Source organism: Harmonia axyridis, chromosome 2, assembly GCF_914767665.1.
Source record: "Harmonia axyridis chromosome 2, icHarAxyr1.1, whole genome shotgun sequence".
NCBI classification, from domain to species: Eukaryota; Metazoa; Arthropoda; class Insecta; order Coleoptera; family Coccinellidae; genus Harmonia; species Harmonia axyridis.
In genome coordinates this window covers 5,787,398-5,803,891 of record NC_059502.1, presented here as the reverse complement: position 1 = coordinate 5,803,891, position 16,494 = coordinate 5,787,398, and the positions used below count along the sequence as shown (strand labels likewise).

Below are 16,494 nucleotides of genomic sequence, written 5' to 3'. Positions count from 1 at the left end.
ATCTAATAGTTTTTGAGAAAAGATCTGGGACGGCGAACGAACAGATTTTTTATTCGGTTTTCGTTTATTCTTTTCAATAATGGAAATAAACCTTGATATAAAACCCCTAGAATTTTCAGTTTATGTTTTGGAATGAATAGAATCATTGAGTGTAAATCTATTTCAATATTCAATGACAGAATTGAAAAATGAATTAAAAAAATCTGTAATTTTGAAAAATACTATAGTTGTACTGAAAAAAATATTAATGACCGCAAGGCTGAAGTTCAATTAGTCTCGGAGTTATGAAATTGTCAATATTCCTCTTTGATTCGAGGTAGTCTTTCACTCTCTTGAAACAAAATAAAAACAGTTCTTAAAGTTTATTTTATTCAAAAACGAGACATTGATATCAAGTAATCAGATCCATATGAATAAGTAATAACATACTGTTTATTCTTAGATATCCCCATACATATATAAATATACATATATTCAAGAAGATTAACAAATTTATATGTCAACATAAAACAATAAAAATTTTATTCTACAGAACATTATCAGAACACTTGAATATAATGTACATGTTCGTCAAATTTCTAATATTACAGTAAAGATAAAGAACATTTTTCAAAATCAATTCGTACTCATGAAGTTAACATGATAAAAATTTGAAATCAAAAATTTAAATGACTAATCATTATGGCAAATTGATATAATATAAATCTTGTCAACACATGTTGAGTGGACAAAGTTCCATAAATGAATGAAATCACATTTTGGAATATAAGATATCACAATTTGAAAGAGTACAACTGTGAACTATTTTCTGCATTATAAATCCACATCTATATATATAATAAACCAAACCAAAAGGTTGAACCATAGATAAAAACTCTGAAATAAAATGTAATCTCATCACTTTCAAATCGGTTGAAGTTATAATTGATAAAAAAAAGCTAGTTCTTCAAGTAGTTATTTTGATTTAGAATATTATCACGCCTGCATGACATATCAGTTATGCATGTTATTGTGCAAATGCAAATATGAATAAGATATAGAAATAAATGTATTGTATGTTTTCGAGTTGAAGTTCATTCATCAAACACGAGCATCAATAAAATTTGTATAGATATAGAAATATCGATAAAAATGTATTTGATCACCTCAAAGTCAAAATATTAAAGAAGTAGAATAGGAATATAAAACCACATGACTTCAAAAGTTAATATGAAATAGCATGTTCAACAAAATCAAATTGTCTCAGTTGAAGATCGATGCAATTTAGAGTTTCTTACCATATATAATGTGATTCAATCGAATATAGCTCCACAATGAGAACATCTTCTCTCCTTCATCAACAAACAACATAATATACCTGCAGGGAAAAACGCAATGGCACAGCATAAGGCACATAATCCATAATTATCTTCCAAAACTCCTATTCTACAAGCAGGACAACCACCCACAATGATTACTTCAGGTTGCGGAATTACCACTGTTGTTGCTGTTGGTTGTGGAGGAATAGTGGTTGTGCCATACGAAGGATATGAAGCTTGTGGGGCTGGCTGCCATTGTTGCTGAGGATAAGGGTAACCTTGAGGCGCTGAAGGAACCTGCCAGTGATTAGGTCCTTGCTGATGTATTCCTTAAAAAATAATGGTTTACTTAGCATTGAAAACGTAAAAATATTACCCTAGTTTTACCTGGGACTACATTAGGAGTGTATGGAGGTGGTGGATCTTTCGTATTCATTATTATTAATCAGAAAAAGTTAGAGACACAAAAATATTTATGTATTTCTTTTTCAACTAATTCATAAAAACATGATAAAAGTCCGATTTGATCAATGAGTCATTTATTGATAATGACGAATCAAGACTTTTGAACTATTTTCTTTATTTTATGATGTGAATGCAATTTTCGATATATTCTATGATCATAATCTTATTTGAGATATTTGAGGAGATGATAGAGATATTTCATGATGATACAGAAAAATTATATATTCTTTCTATGTTACGGATTCTTATACAGAACAAAAAACTAAATATGTTCCATAAATTATTCTTGTACTTTTGTAGTTGTAATGTTACAATTAATTAATGGTCTGTGGAAATTTGCTGACATATTATTTATTAAAACTTTACTTTAGGGGAATCCCCTTCTCATGGTAATGCGGGTGTTGTAAAAATAATTTTGCATTCTGTGAAGTTAGAAATATTAGAGAAGTATATTTCGTAGGTATGTATAGTAATGATAATATATAATCCATATTAATATTCGAGTCATTTTTTGACATATTCCAAGTTTATTCCTAGGTTATTCAATTAGTTTAGGCATTATAATTTTGGCACGTTTATTGAAAATGATTTAGTACTGTGATAACTTCATTTTATTCAAATAATAATTTCCTTATCTGTTTTCATTGTAATAAGGTACAATATTACCTAAGGTACCTCGAATAAGAAGTGAATAATTGTGATATTTAATTCAATCGTTATCAAGTTCGGAGTTCAATCTCCACAAGTATCTTAATTTCCGTCACAATCTTGAAAACTGAAATTAGTATAGGCTGTTTCATAATATACACCTCTTCTTATTTTCTGTTTCTATTATATATTTATTCCAGAATTAATTATTTTGAATCATGGGTAAGAAGGAAAAAAGGCTTCAAAAAAAGACGGCAAATAAAAGTTCTAATATAACTACAAGTACTCCTAATAAAGAAGATTCGCAATCATCATCTGGATATAAAGTTAGTGATCAACCAAGTTCCAATCAGTTCAAAGATTCTAAAATATATTCGGGAGTCGACGATACTAGGTCTAGGTGTGGAAATTCAAGTCCTAATAAAGAAGATTCGCTATCTTCATCTGTTGGTGATCAATCAAGTTCCAATCAGTTCAAGGATTCAGAACACTCGAAAGTCGAAAAGACTAGGACTAGTTCCAGAAATATAATTCATAATAAAGAAGATTCGCAATCTTCATATGGAGATGAAGTTAATGATCCATCAAGTTCCAATACATTCAATAAACATGCAAGAGTCAATGGGAGGCATAGAAATTCAAGTCCTAGAAATGAAGAGAGGTAAATTACCAAAAAATCAACTTAATTATTTTCACTTTTTTTCATTGAATTTTCTGCATCGACTACTAAGGTCGTAAGCCGAATTCTCTGTATTCCTTTTTTCATAATGTAGTATATCTTAAATATCAGTAATGTACAAATTTGCATCGGTTCCAATCTTTCCTCACATGTTGATGTATTCAATTTTGAATAATTACTAATAATTTTTTTTTTTAGGAATAGGAACTGGCCCAGCGGAAATCGTATGTATCTAGATATTAAATTGAAACCCTAACCACCAAATAAGTTTTTTAAAGGTTTCACAAAAACCAGGAATATGTATTTAATTTGATTTCCCTTCAAATTTTCAGAATCTTCCTCATCATTTGGTAAGAAAGGTAGAAATTCAAAAAATTATCCAATGAATTCTAAAGATTCAACTGAAAATGGAAGTATTGAGACTCCTATAAAAAATTATGACGGATTTAAGAAAGAAATTGAAGGAGAAGGCAATTCTAGTAAAAAAGGTATGTATATTCCAATTCAACCGAAATTCTAACTCTGAATAATTCTTTGAGAGGTTCTATAAAAATTGTATGTTTGATTTTCTTTCAATGTTTTACAGAAAATCAGTCTTCATCTATGCAAGACAATTATTCAACTGATTCAAAATATTCAAATTCAAGTAATTGTACTCCAAATAGAAGTTGCTATAGAAGTTTCAGTAAACAGAAAATTTTCATGAGAAATGATACTGATGAAAAGAATGATTTTTGTTCCTATTTGATATCTGGAGAGGCTGAAAATGACTCTAGAGTGAAGGAAGTGGAAGGAAATTTGTTTGAAGTTGACGAAGATTATGCATTAGCTCATTGTGTTGCACAGGATATGAATATGGGCAGTGGTATAGCAATTGAATTTAGGTTAGTTTTATCATTACATTGATTATTCTGTTTAAAACCCTTATTACACTACGTCTCTTTGGCGTTTCTTTTTCATGTACATTTCTGGGCTTATTTTCTCTTTGATGTCTGTATCATGCTTTTTCAAGACTTATTTCACAGATACAAACGATGAAAGGTTAGATTAGGTTAATCCAAAAAATCTTTAATCGTTCCAAACAAAATAATCTCTTAGATAAAACCACATCTATGTTCAAAGAAAAAATGTTCTCATTTTCATAGTTTCTTTGTAAGTCTTGTGGGTACCCAAATAAATATAAAAAATTAAAAAAATTATAGATTGAAATGTACAATTAACCAATTTTTAGGAATCGATTCAATAAAGTTCCAGAACTATTATCTCAACATGCTAAAACAGGAGGATTAGCCATTCTTGAAAAAAAAGGCAGATTCATTTATTATTTAGTGACAAAATCCGTTTCTCAAGGAAAACCAACATATGACAGTCTCTGGTCCTCTTTGTGTAAACTAAGAGAACACATGAAAGCCAACAATGTTAAAAAGCTAGCTATGCCTCGAATTGGTTGTGGCTTAGATCGGTTAGATTGGGATGTTGTTTGGCGAATGTTGAAATATTTATTTAGAAGTGAAGATTCTGACATATTGGTGTGTAATTTCCAGCCGGTAAGTTTATTTTATTGAATGTTTTTTTTTTAAGAAATGATGCATAGTCATTTCTTGCAAACTTAAATTGTTATGTTACTATTATCCTCAACGGCTTGAGATTATAATTAATCAAAAAAAAAAAAAAAAGGTTCTCTTGAATACATTTTGGCATATTATCAATTGTGTAAAGTCAACACTCTACAATATGGATCTTTTGAGTTATTATGCATAGAAAGCCTTTTTTGGACAATTTAAGTTAGTTCCAGAATTAAATTTTTGAAAATTTTGTTTGCATTTCAGTACAAATAACCCTAGGTTCATTCAGTTCATAAAAGAGTCCAACATGATATTTCTGTGAGTATGAGTTTTTTTTCCGGAAAATGCCGAAACAGATCTCTTTTTAATTTTGGAGGACATTTTTGTGATACCCTCAAGAATCTTGAAAAATATAAGGGGTCGTGTGATATATAATTATGTAGATTTTGCATTTGCAATATTTGAAAAAATTTTCCCAAAAACTCATTTTCACATAAATAATATTCGGCTGAACAGCTGTATTATCTGTTCGAAAGAATGTAATAATAAATCATTGTGTAAAATTTGCTCTGTTTTATAATTACATAGAATGTCAATTTCATTCAAATGATGAGTTAGTTTAGTTCTTTATTGTATTCTAGGTATTTAAAGTAAAAAAAAAAAAAAAGTAATTCGACCTAAAAAGGAGGACTTTGATTATTTAAAAATGGATTTGGAAGAGTGTTTTACTCATCTCTACAGCTAGAATTCTTTTTAAAAATTATTCATATAACCATACAACTCTGATGAAGATAATATTAAGAGATTTCTCATAAATGAAACATTCGATTTTAAATGAAGTTTTGAAAAGTTTTTCATGCTTGAAGTTTTTGCTAATCACTGGATAATTTGGCTCAAACTTTATCATTCTTGATGTGAATAATTTGAAATTTGTTGGTAAAATTTGAGGAAAAGAAAACAAATGATCATTCATTTCAACATTATTTTCAGTTTTATTGACCCTAAGTGCTTTCGATGTTATCCTTTTCTGTTAAATTCAAATTTAAACAGTTTGAATTTTTTTCAAGCTTAAAAAAGGAAGGAAAAGGTGCAAGAAGACCAAGTGCTATAAAGGAGTTAAAAAGAGCAAACTTTTTATGCAACAATTTTTTCAAAAGAAGTCACATCAGAAAAAGTAGAACATAATTTTTCATTTTTTCCATTTGTTCTTCAGTAATTTGTCTTCTGATTATAATTTTTATTTTTGTACTTATAGCTATCAGATGTGTTCATTTATAAAGGAAACAATACATTTGTATTATCTTAGCAAATAAGTATTTTATTAGTTTTGAAATAATTTTTTATTATTATATTCACTTATTAATTAATCAATTAATTCATTTTTATAATTTTGTTTTGTTTGAGTAAAATAGATATTTTTCATTCAATACTTATTATTCTATTTACACTTGATGGGATCCACATTGCATTTTTATATTTCATCTGATTTTTATCAATCTTTATTAGGTAGAGATTAATCTCTGAATGTTGAGATGATTTAATTATTTTTTTTTATTGAATTAAATCTTCAAATTATACCGACATTTATTTCATTAAGCCATGAAAATTAGCTCATCTTTAACTGAATGATCACTAGGTATTTCTTTTTTTCTAATAGTAAAATCAAATTATTATAAAATTGAAGAGCTAATTTTACTCCATTAATATCAATGAAAAAAATTAATGAATATCCTGCTGCCTATAACTAGCAAAAACATATAATTGAAGAATATGTATGTCCTGGTTATAGAAAAGTTTACATTGAAATTCTTTCAATTCTGAATGATCGTATTAAAGCTACTAAAGAACAATTTTTTTTTAAAAACCAAACTATATCTTTTTACCGGAGCCAAATCTGAAAAAAAGGTAAATAAAGATTTTTATTTAATGAGAGGAATCCTTGGCTGAATTAATGTACAACTTTAAGACTCCCCTGTATACATTATGAGCCTCAGGTTCAGTTTCATTAATCTCAGTGGAATAATAAATGATATTTAACTTTATGATTTCAGGCATCTACAACTCCTACTACGCCTTTGAGAAAATGCAAAGTAGTTCAAGTTATAAAGCCAATCACAGAAATTGAACCTGAAACAGTAATCATATATTTTGCATCAAAAGACGGTCATAAAACGGAAACGATGATGGATTTAAATAAAAAATTCAAAATTGAAAACGACTGGACCAAGGCCCCAAAAGTTCTTGGTCAAACTGTAAGATCCCAACCTATGTATCCCAGAAATTATGTTCTTTATGGTTGTATCGTTCAAAACGAATATGATGAACCTATGGATTTTATGGCGTTTGCTGAATGCCTAAAATCAATCTCTAAAAATTCAATAAAAGATGGCTACTACTTTATAGCTTTTCAACAAGAACAAGACGAAATTCTCAATGCTCAAATTCTTACTTTGATGAGATACAATTTGAGAGATGTCGATATTTATGTTTGTGGATGTATTGGACCTCTTGAATAGATTATATGATGATTAGTATCAATTTGTATATCTTACGATTATCCAATAAATTCAATTGAGATTTATTGTTTTATTTCATGAACTGATAGAAGACTGTACACATTATTCAAAATATTCTTAAAATTCTCCTATAGAAGTAATAGGATACAGTAACGCTTTTTTTTTCAAGATACAGGGTGTTTTTAGTATTCCTATTTTTTCTAATTTTACAAGTTTATCGAAACTTCGCCCCACGTTGGGTAAATACGTACTAAAACTAATAATTAATTTATTCATCACAGCTTACTAACTAGATCCTTATAATAATTTGGATTTTCCTGAGGATTACGAGGTAATTGTTTGAAATTTCTCAAAATCGGTACCAGATACGATAAAAACCAAAAAGTGTAATACTGGACCAAAGTATCATTTTACATTTTCCAAAACAAAAGTTTTGGAGGAAAGAAGCGGCACTGTTCCAGAAAAAATATCACCCTGTGGACTTGTATTCAAAATTGTTATTTTTTATTTGTTTTATTATTATTAAAAACTTTAAATTGGAATATTATGGCAAATTTAAGTTCAATATTTTATGAAGGAATAGTAATTTACGTAACAAGTCCGGAAAATAGGGTTTTTCTTGGACGAATAGACAAAATTGACTCCAAAAAAACATTTTTCGGGCGTGTTGCGTACAATATTTTTTCGACAACCATGTAAAATAACACTATCGCTGCTGCTTTCCATATTTTATTGCGATTGCGATAAAAAAACATGCAAATTTTTGACAACTAATTTCATATGAACTGTCAGCCGTTATCTCGGTTGCTATGGATTCTATGATTCTTTTCCGGCCTAGTCCGGGAAGTACGTACTTTCCGGACTAGGCCGGGAAATGCTACTTTCTCAGAGAAAAAGCGTCCGGAAAGTGAGCACTTCCCGGACGGTTGCCGAAAAAGGTACTTTACGAAAAAATATTAAACTTTCCTGTATCTCGAAAATAAAGTGTTTGGTGGCTCATAAAGGACTTTTTTTAATGATCTGAGGAATCTATAATTTTCATTTGTACATTCAAATTAGGAACACTCTGTATAGAAGTTGAAGCTGGTACATGCATTTGTGTACACACAGGCTGACAGATAACAAAAGTAACCAAAGTTGTGCGAAATTTCTATTGTAGCTGCTCTAAATTATATATTTACTTACACCTAAGAATAAATTACATTCAAGGGTCAATGATTCTTTGGATTTGGTAAGAATAATAATTTCTCAATTCAAAAAATTTTTTATGGAAAAATATTTATTTGGAAAAAAAAATTGTTTATTGATTAAATACATCAGATTACTCTTATATGAGATACACTGGTTTGATAAAAACTATGAACACATTTTTGTAACGTTATTCAATAAGTAAGTCCATCTGTTGTCTTCATCTTTGAACTTGATAATGTGGGTTTTCTCAAAGCAAGAAAGCAATTTCGCAAATGGTGAATATTTTTTCACAGTTTGCATGTCCCCAATCAGAATCAATTTATGTTTAGCCCTAGTTAAGGCTACATTCAATCTTCTATGGTCTTCCAATATCTCGAACTAAAAATTAACAAGTTGAGAAAAATTTCCTTAAATATTCAATATTGCTAAATTTCTATTGAGAAAAAATGTTTCACCTTTGATTTTGTTGTATTATTTTGATCTGTACTTTTTGTACAAGAGTATATAATCACATCCTTATCTCTTCCCTGAAATCTATCCACAGTGCTGACATCAATATTTTTATCAATAATACAAGACAGCTGCTTAACTTGGTGAGTATATGTCGCGATGACTCCTATACTTTCAGTTTTAACTCCACCCTAAAATCACACGTAATTTTTTTTACTATGATACCTAATTTTCAACAGATTTTTCATATCCTCTAAAATTATTTAGAGATGTTCATTGAGTTCATAAAAATTATCGTGACAACAAGGCGACGCGTACACAGAGTTTACGACCCTTCCTGTTGCCGGTTTTTCCGGGTGGATTAGGAATTTTTCATAGAAATGAACTGAATACGGCATATTTAGTTCATTTCTATGAAAGTTTCCTGATATTCTCGGTAAACGCGGCAACGGGGAAGGTTGTAAGCTCTGTTTACGAGCCTACCCGTTGCCGCGTTTACCCATTATCCAGTATACCAGGAAAATTTCATAGAAATTAACTAAATACACTGAATGTTGTCATTTCTATGGACTATAAAAGTCTAATCTATGATAATAGAGAATTATTGCAACATACAAATAAGCGATGTAATAATAAAGGATCCTCTAACTTGATTTTAAAAGCTAACGATTGCAACACGCTGAAAAAGATTTCTAAAATTTGTATTTTGAGATCTGATAGTCATTAATCAAATAATTTATTGGGTATAAGTGCAAAATCGACAATGGAAGAACAAATAGAGTTAGCAATTTTAGCCATTGAAGAGGATATTGAATAAATTATATCAAAACCAATTGAACACATTTCTGATTTTGATATAATTAACGAGCAATTTTATTCACATAACTTTTGCTTATCGAGAAATCACCCAATGACTGCCCAGTTCAAAACTTAAAGGAGAACAACTATTCTTGCAGATCACCGATTTGTATGGGGTCGATCCTAACTGATATTTCTCACAACTTCGCAACCCTCTCTAAAATCGGTTTTATTGCCCATCATAAAAAGCGAGTTATTTCTTTCAAAACATCTGGTCAATCCGTCCTAGAAAGATACCTAATACTATCTCTGTACCTGTCTTTCGAGCTCGAAGTTGCTGCATTGCCAAATGTTCGAACAACCGTTCGTACAGTTCTCTGCGATTTCATTGGCTGGCGTGTAAGAATTGAATGCCGTCAAACGTATCTGAATTCTTACATGTGGTAGAAAAGGACGGAAAATCAGAAGAACGTTTGAGATTGCTCCACTCATCCTGAAAAGTGAAGGCTTCTCAGAGGGGCTGGAGGGAGCTGAATAGGTAAACTTTGACAGATGCGCTCAAACGCACGTGGTACCATTACCTCTTAAGGATCTTCAAATAAAAGTTTGTCGCCTGTATTTAAATGAAGTAAGGGAGATTTGTATTTCAGATTCAGAATATCCTTAAAATCAGACTCAATGTGCATGCATGTCAAAATAAGAGATCCTTTATTAAAAGATCATTTATTAATATATTGCAATAATTCTATAATGCAGAAAAAAGAACTATTTGTTATACTATCAAATACCTTGAATCCCAAAATTTTTGGGCTGCATAATAATTCAAATAAGTTGTTTTACCAAATTATAAGAGAGTAAGGAAATTCAAATAGGCAAAACCTACCTTCAATAATGCTTGTATTAGATTATAAATGACAGCTGCTTCATAAATATTGGCAACAAACTTATTCTCTTTATTGCTCTCTTCCTTCACTCTCCAACTAACTGTATCTTTGCGATTCCATATGGGCCCTGTATCGATCAATTTAACGGAATTCATCAAATTTGTGTCGAGAACTTCTTTCATCCAATCGCAATACTCAAATGATTCAAACATTTCCTGAAATTAAATTCTTGTTATCATTTTAATAATAAATACAAATCTTCTATATAATAAAGACTAGGTTAACAAGGGTTAAGAACCTTCATTACAATTTTTTAAGTGACTATATTACTAGATGAAAAAAAAATAAAAGTACAAGTTGTTGAAGTCTTGAATGCTGTTTCCTTAAATCGAAGAAGTAAAGTACATATTACAATATATTTTATTTTACCTTTTCATTAGGTATACAGAGGGTAGCATTTCCAGTTTTTTCATCGGCAACCAAAAGATTTCCATTGTATGTCAAATCATTTGCTAATTTTGTTATCACTTTATTCATTCTGTAATTCATTGTTAATGATATCGTACCTTCATCACCTTCTAATCTTTCAAACATACTTTTTGCCATACCTAATTCCCTGAAAATTGGCGGAAAATAAAATTTAAAAAATTATCTGTTTCTAACGATAGGATAGCACATACACAGCATCTGCGCTCCTAACGACTGGGGGCAATTGTTGAGGATCTCCAACTAGAATGAAGACTTTTGCTGCATACAGAGGTCTTATGAGTGTTGGTTGTAATACCTGAGTACTTTCATCTACTATACAAACATCAAGTGTCCTTTTTGACAATATCGGATGTCCAGAACCAAGACATGTAACAGCTATTATTTTCTGTAAACGAAAATTAATAAGCAAGAGGAACATTGTATTAATTATGTTAATGCTTCAAAGTTTAGTGTGACAAACTTTTCAAATCCTCTCAAATTATTCCGTGATGTTTATCGAGAACTTGAAGAGGTTAGAATTCAATGTTGCTTTAAATGCTGCAAATTTCCAATGAAGCAAAAAATTTGTTTTAATCTGTAAGTAAATTGACAAATAAATGAAAGCCTTACAGTATTTTCATATACATTGGAGAGTTGTTCTGGTGTGATGCAATCTTTCGTTTTGAAGTATTCGCTATATTTTTCCAAGCTGGTGTTTATTTTGGCTTGAGAACCTAGCCTCATAAAATCAACACCTAATTTACAAAGTTTCACGCAAATATTATCAACTGCTGAATGTGTGTGACTTGTTATTAAAACAGTTTTTCCAAGTATCGAGAGCAGTTCTACAAGCGCAACAATGGTAGCAGTTTTACCTAAAAAAAAAATAAATAAATACCCAAAATACCGAATAATTAGAAAAAAAAATGAAGGTTAACAAGTAATCAACTCAGGAAACTCCCAGGAGAAAAAGGAGGAAAAGAAAGTGTCCTGGAGTCAAAAGCAATAATAAACCAAAGCAGAAAATGTCATCAGTAACATATTTGGGCCAATATCTAAAGGGTTTTTCAATGATCTTTCATTTTGATATTAAAAAGAGTATATTCTAAGAGAAATAAAAAAAAAAACTTGTGAAATGTCAAAAGATGACAGATTCACTTGACAGCTGTCTAGATATGCTATTCAAAATTAAACCTCTTATTGGAAAACCCTGTAATAACACTGTCCAGTTGTCAAACCTAACCTAACCTAACCTCTTATTGAAAAACCCTGTAGTTAAACTGTTCAGCAGAATGATTTGCTACTAACCTGTACCAGGCATTCCTTTGATAAGGAGATAATCATTTGCGGATATAGCTTTCAAAACTGCCTTTCTTTGGATAGAATTCAATCTTTTGAGTATCTGCAACCCTTTAACAGCAACAACTTTAGGAAGCTTGTTAGAGAAGGTTGGTAACTTTTTATCGATTACCATACTCCTCAAATGGTCCGCTCTAGTAGATGGTTCTAGTAATAACGTCAAACAAGTTTGGTTAAAAGCGTGACTGTAAGACGATTCATATGTATCAATATGAAAATGTTCACTTGGATGTTTTTTTTTCAGATCTCTGAAATAAACAAATCAAACAACTTGTTATAAGATATCAACCATCTGATCTTACTTATCGAGTGCCACAGTGATAGAATGTGCATCTATGTATGTAACGAAACCAGAGACAACAGCATGTCTGGTGTCAGTGCTTACTACACAATAATTTCCTTCTTCTATACCTGAGGCGATAAAATTGAAATTTGATGCATCACACTTAACGAAGGTGTGGTTCATGATTCCATTCATTTCGTCGCATGTCTCAGAAATTTTAAGGTTACAAATGCATCTGCCCTTGGTTTCCCTAAAAAATATAATGTTTTAGGATCAACAGGACATCACTTCCGATGAAAAAACTTATTTCCTTCAAAAAACTCAATATCATGCTTTATCGTCATTATACTGAAGTAATCCTTAATTAAATTATTAATTGCTGTAAAGTTAAATTAATCAAGGTTTAATAGTGCTAAAATTTCATAATTGACAAATACTATGTACTTTCTTACTTTTTTAGTTTAGATTTAAGGAAGAGTGACTTTTTCTGAAATTAATATTCGCATTTGTTCCTAACATCGAAAGTTGAGTTTTTGGAATTATTTCAACTAGCGAGATTTGCACTATACTTGTTCAAAGTTTAAAATTCCAAGCAAATTGAAAATAATCATCCTACCTTTCTGTTGGAGCTTTGATGAGAATGTCTTGAACTGGTTTGGAGCAAGATTTTTCAGATACTTCCTCTAGATTCACCAGAGAACTCCAAAGTATGAAATAATTTATGTGTTCTTCCGTAAGGTGCGATAAAACTGAATCCTTAATATCCTTCAGTGATTTATTATCAGATAAGTCATCTTTGTTATATCTGAAATAAAATGTAATATATGCCAAGAAAATGTATATAGGAATTTATCGAGTTTTACTCACTCTAAAAAGGCAGAGCATATAATATTATAAGAGCATTTTCCACATGCACTGTGATGGTTTATAGGACTTGGTAGATCGGATGGTGTAACTTTTTGAATTTTGTCCATGATTTTTGAGCGAATTGTTTTCGGTTTTCTGCGTAAGTAATAAGCTAATTCGTTCCTGAGGATCATGATATCTCGTTTTTCGTTTTCAGAAATAGGTATTTCTCTCATTATTCCATCCCTAAAAAATTAAACTAAATTCTTCGGATGACAGCATTGTTTCTACGAGAAAGTTTCTCTTGTCCTTTTGTTTTAGCGGTACCTACATTAGCAGATTTTTGTATTATCTAAAAGATCTTTACTACACTCACTTCAGATATAACAGGAGTCCAGAAGATACCTTGTATCCCAGCTTGTTCATCATCATAATATACAATAACACTTGCCCCTTGTGCTCTAAAGAAAATGAAGATTTTCCTGTTTTTAATTCTAAAGGCATTACCTGAGAACCATTTTTTATAGTAACATCTACCTTTCCTTTGATTCCTAACTTTTGACACCAGATATTTTCCTCAATATCTTCGATTTCATCGATTTTACCCTGCCAAACATTTTTGTTTGGTTGCTTTTTTTTTCCTTGAACATATGACTCCACAAATTCCTGGATTCTCGGTATATATATTGCCATTTTGGATTTCACCATTTCAACTGTTAGGTCCGATTCATATATCTTTTTTATCTGAAGTGGTATATATTGTTTTAATTTTTTTTTGCTATAGTGTTGTTCTTTTCATTATAAATTATTTCTTCAAGAGTTTACTAGTCTATTTGAATATTTAAACTTTAGTTGATAAATGACTTGGGTATTCAAGTTACATTTAAAATTCCAGATAGAGTTTATAGTGGTAATTGAAAAATTATGAATAATGAATTCAATACAGCAGCACAGTAAAGTCAACTTACATTATCTTTGTCCTTCAAAATATTTTCTAGGATATTTTCTATTTCAGAGATTGTTTTCAATTTATTTTTTAGGGTTTGCTGGAGGATGGAATGAACTAAAGTTCCAACCAACATGAATTCATTACCAGCTTCAAAACCTTGGAATTTATCGCTGAGAACACTTCTTCTCTTACAGAATAGTGCACCTAAAAAAACAATAAATATAAAAATTCTTGATAATAGATTATTGAAATGAAATTAACAAAAATTATTAATAAGTACATGAATACAATTTTTTTATGAAGAAATCCAAAATATTATTAACACAAGTAATAAATTCATAATTTTTTCATTGCACCATTTCTAATTGATACTCACCAACAACAGAAGTGCTTGAAATAAGCAAATCAGGTTCATAAACGATAAGACCATTTTTATTGTCTACAATCCAATCCGATTCAATTTTTTTTGCCATAATATATAATTTATCTCCAATTTCTAGGTTGATGTTGAACCTGCAATTATCCAAAATAGAATGGCATGGTCATTCTTCACAAATGATATTTACCAAAAGTCTCTAAGAATGCATACAGCGTATTCCTCACTAGTATTCGATTTTATTGTTACTTTATTATAAGAAGGAAAATACTCAATTTTGATAACTTTGCAATATTTAGATTCACTTAGGTCTAGTGTTTTCTCGTATGCTACCTGCTTGACAAAAATGCTTTCAAAAAGTAAAATTATCCTTTTTTTGTTTTATATTAAATAGTAGTTTGATAAAACTATGCCTAATACATATTTAAATAATTGTGTTAGTACTAGAAGAGACCTCAAATATTTAGTTCTAAGACTAAACCTGCCTAAGTTAATTGTATCTGTGAATATTCAAATTAAAAATTTTGTTCTAGTCATAATTATTACAGGAAAACTATTTCAACTTACGGCCTCAATTTCATCAGTTAACAACTCCTCTTCAAATTCATTATCAAAAAAGTTAGAAAAACAATCATCAATGGAATGTTCTGAAAGAATATCCTTGATATCACATCCTGAAGAACTTCCTTGTTTCGAGCTTCCCTCAGTTTCACTTATAGATGATTTCGAATTATTTTCAGTATCTCCAAAATTAAGCTTAGCTTTCACTCTAGAAGCTGGACTAACTACATTTTTTGAAGGAGTTTCTTTTCTTGGAGTCTTTTCATTCAATTTTTGTGCCTCTATTGATCTGAAATAATAACTAATATGTAATTATTCAAATTCTATATTATCTATAATATTTTTACCTATTTGAAACTGAAGGAGAACAATGTTTCAGTGGTGTTGTTCTTATTTTACCTGAACTTGAAGGTGACATTTTTTCAGCAGACGATTTACTAGGAGTAATCTTGATAAAATTTTCAATAATATTGACACTAAAATCCGAAACTTTTGTTGGAGTTCTATGAAATAATTTAGGTGGTGGGGTCCTTGTTTTATTCACATTTTTATGTTTTTCAGGGGTTTTTGAATTGTTTTTTAATTTTCTGATATTAATGAGCGTAGGAGGAGAATTCGTTGATGTTGAGGGTATGTTTGACAAACATATTCTCTTGGAGCAATTGGTGTTAAGACTTGTATTATTTAGATCATCATTTTTTCTCTTCTTAGGTGAACTTGGTCCAGAATTATTTTCTTTAAACTTAACTGTGTCTGGTTCTCTAGATATGTTTTGAAAGTTATCATTGCTAACTATTGTTGTTTGTTTTTTTTCTTCAATTTTTTTGAAGAAATCTGACAGTGTCGTAGGAGGTTTGCTATTTGTTTTGGAACTCTGAAATTGAAAACAAATGAGATTGGAAGTTATTTAAGAAGGTAAACTGCAAATTACTTTTTGAACTTTTACTTTTTTCATTTTTCACAAAAAATACATTTAATTAATTAAATAATTAATCATTTTCAATTGGATTCAAATGTTTGTTTTTATTATTTGAACGTCAAATATATTTCAACCTCAAATCCGCCAAAAGTAACGGTAAGAGCATAGAATAATTAGATCAATAAATTCATGAAAATCAACAGATAATGGCCTTCGATTGAAATAACCATTTATTGCCA

The 16,494-nt window shown here is 30.0% G+C and overlaps 3 protein-coding genes across 8 annotated transcripts; 1 reads left to right on the top strand and 2 right to left on the bottom strand.

Moving 5' to 3' along the window:
* Window positions 1–347: 347 nt before the first annotated feature.
* Window positions 348–1,846, bottom strand: LOC123672539 (brain protein I3). Its single transcript, XM_045606678.1, has 2 exons — window positions 1,686–1,846; window positions 348–1,627 (listed from the first exon to the last, which is right to left on the bottom strand). The coding sequence occupies exons 1-2, from the start codon at window positions 1,732–1,734 to the stop codon at window positions 1,293–1,295; spliced, it is 384 nt and encodes a 127-aa protein (XP_045462634.1). The 5' UTR covers window positions 1,735–1,846; the 3' UTR covers window positions 348–1,292.
* Window positions 1,847–2,064: 218 nt separating this feature from the next.
* On the top strand, window positions 2,065–7,236 carry LOC123672537 (putative uncharacterized protein DDB_G0275317). Of its 6 annotated transcripts, none has more exons than XM_045606671.1 (7): window positions 2,065–2,223; window positions 2,612–3,072; window positions 3,289–3,314; window positions 3,423–3,578; window positions 3,677–3,974; window positions 4,322–4,637; window positions 6,707–7,236. In XM_045606671.1, the coding sequence occupies exons 2-7, from the start codon at window positions 2,630–2,632 to the stop codon at window positions 7,169–7,171; spliced, it is 1,704 nt and encodes a 567-aa protein (XP_045462627.1). In that variant the 5' UTR covers window positions 2,065–2,223; window positions 2,612–2,629; the 3' UTR covers window positions 7,172–7,236. The 6 variants fall into 6 exon arrangements, with proteins under 6 accessions (XP_045462627.1, XP_045462629.1, XP_045462632.1 ...); XM_045606673.1 differs by lacking the exon at window positions 6,707–7,236 and adding an exon at window positions 5,723–6,511; XM_045606676.1 differs by lacking the exon at window positions 6,707–7,236 and adding an exon at window positions 5,646–5,797.
* Window positions 7,237–8,453: 1,217 nt separating this feature from the next.
* Window positions 8,454–16,412, bottom strand: LOC123672529 (DNA replication ATP-dependent helicase/nuclease DNA2). The gene is made up of 17 exons (XM_045606658.1): window positions 16,268–16,412; window positions 15,684–16,210; window positions 15,343–15,625; window positions 14,966–15,108; window positions 14,776–14,912; window positions 14,419–14,603; window positions 13,827–14,194; window positions 13,472–13,696; window positions 13,221–13,409; window positions 12,624–12,854; window positions 12,271–12,569; window positions 11,593–11,837; window positions 11,175–11,368; window positions 10,924–11,110; window positions 10,494–10,709; window positions 8,818–9,003; window positions 8,454–8,740 (listed from the first exon to the last, which is right to left on the bottom strand). The coding sequence occupies exons 1-17, from the start codon at window positions 16,289–16,291 to the stop codon at window positions 8,528–8,530; spliced, it is 3,852 nt and encodes a 1,283-aa protein (XP_045462614.1). The 5' UTR covers window positions 16,292–16,412; the 3' UTR covers window positions 8,454–8,527.
* Window positions 16,413–16,494: the final 82 nt, after the last annotated feature.

Excerpts from the sequence above, each read along its gene's own strand:
- LOC123672539 (XM_045606678.1), bottom strand. The coding sequence starts at position 1,734 with ATGAATACGAAAGATCCACCACCTCCATACACTCCTAATGTAGTCCCA. Across the intron at positions 1,628-1,685 it reads CACTCCTAATGTAGTCCCAG|GAATACATCAGCAAGGACCT; the intron begins GTAAAACTAGGG and ends TTATTTTTTAAG.
- LOC123672537 (XM_045606671.1), top strand. The coding sequence starts at position 2,630 with ATGGGTAAGAAGGAAAAAAGGCTTCAAAAAAAGACGGCAAATAAAAGT. Across the intron at positions 3,315-3,422 it reads GAACTGGCCCAGCGGAAATC|AATCTTCCTCATCATTTGGT; the intron begins GTATGTATCTAG and ends TCAAATTTTCAG. Across the intron at positions 3,579-3,676 it reads AGGCAATTCTAGTAAAAAAG|AAAATCAGTCTTCATCTATG; the intron begins GTATGTATATTC and ends AATGTTTTACAG.
- LOC123672529 (XM_045606658.1), bottom strand. The coding sequence starts at position 16,291 with ATGAAAAAAGTAAAAGTTCAAAAA. Across the intron at positions 14,604-14,775 it reads TTCAAGCACTTCTGTTGTTG|GTGCACTATTCTGTAAGAGA; the intron begins GTGAGTATCAAT and ends TTGTTTTTTTAG. Across the intron at positions 13,697-13,826 it reads GGACTCCTGTTATATCTGAA|GGATGGAATAATGAGAGAAA; the intron begins GTGAGTGTAGTA and ends TTAATTTTTTAG.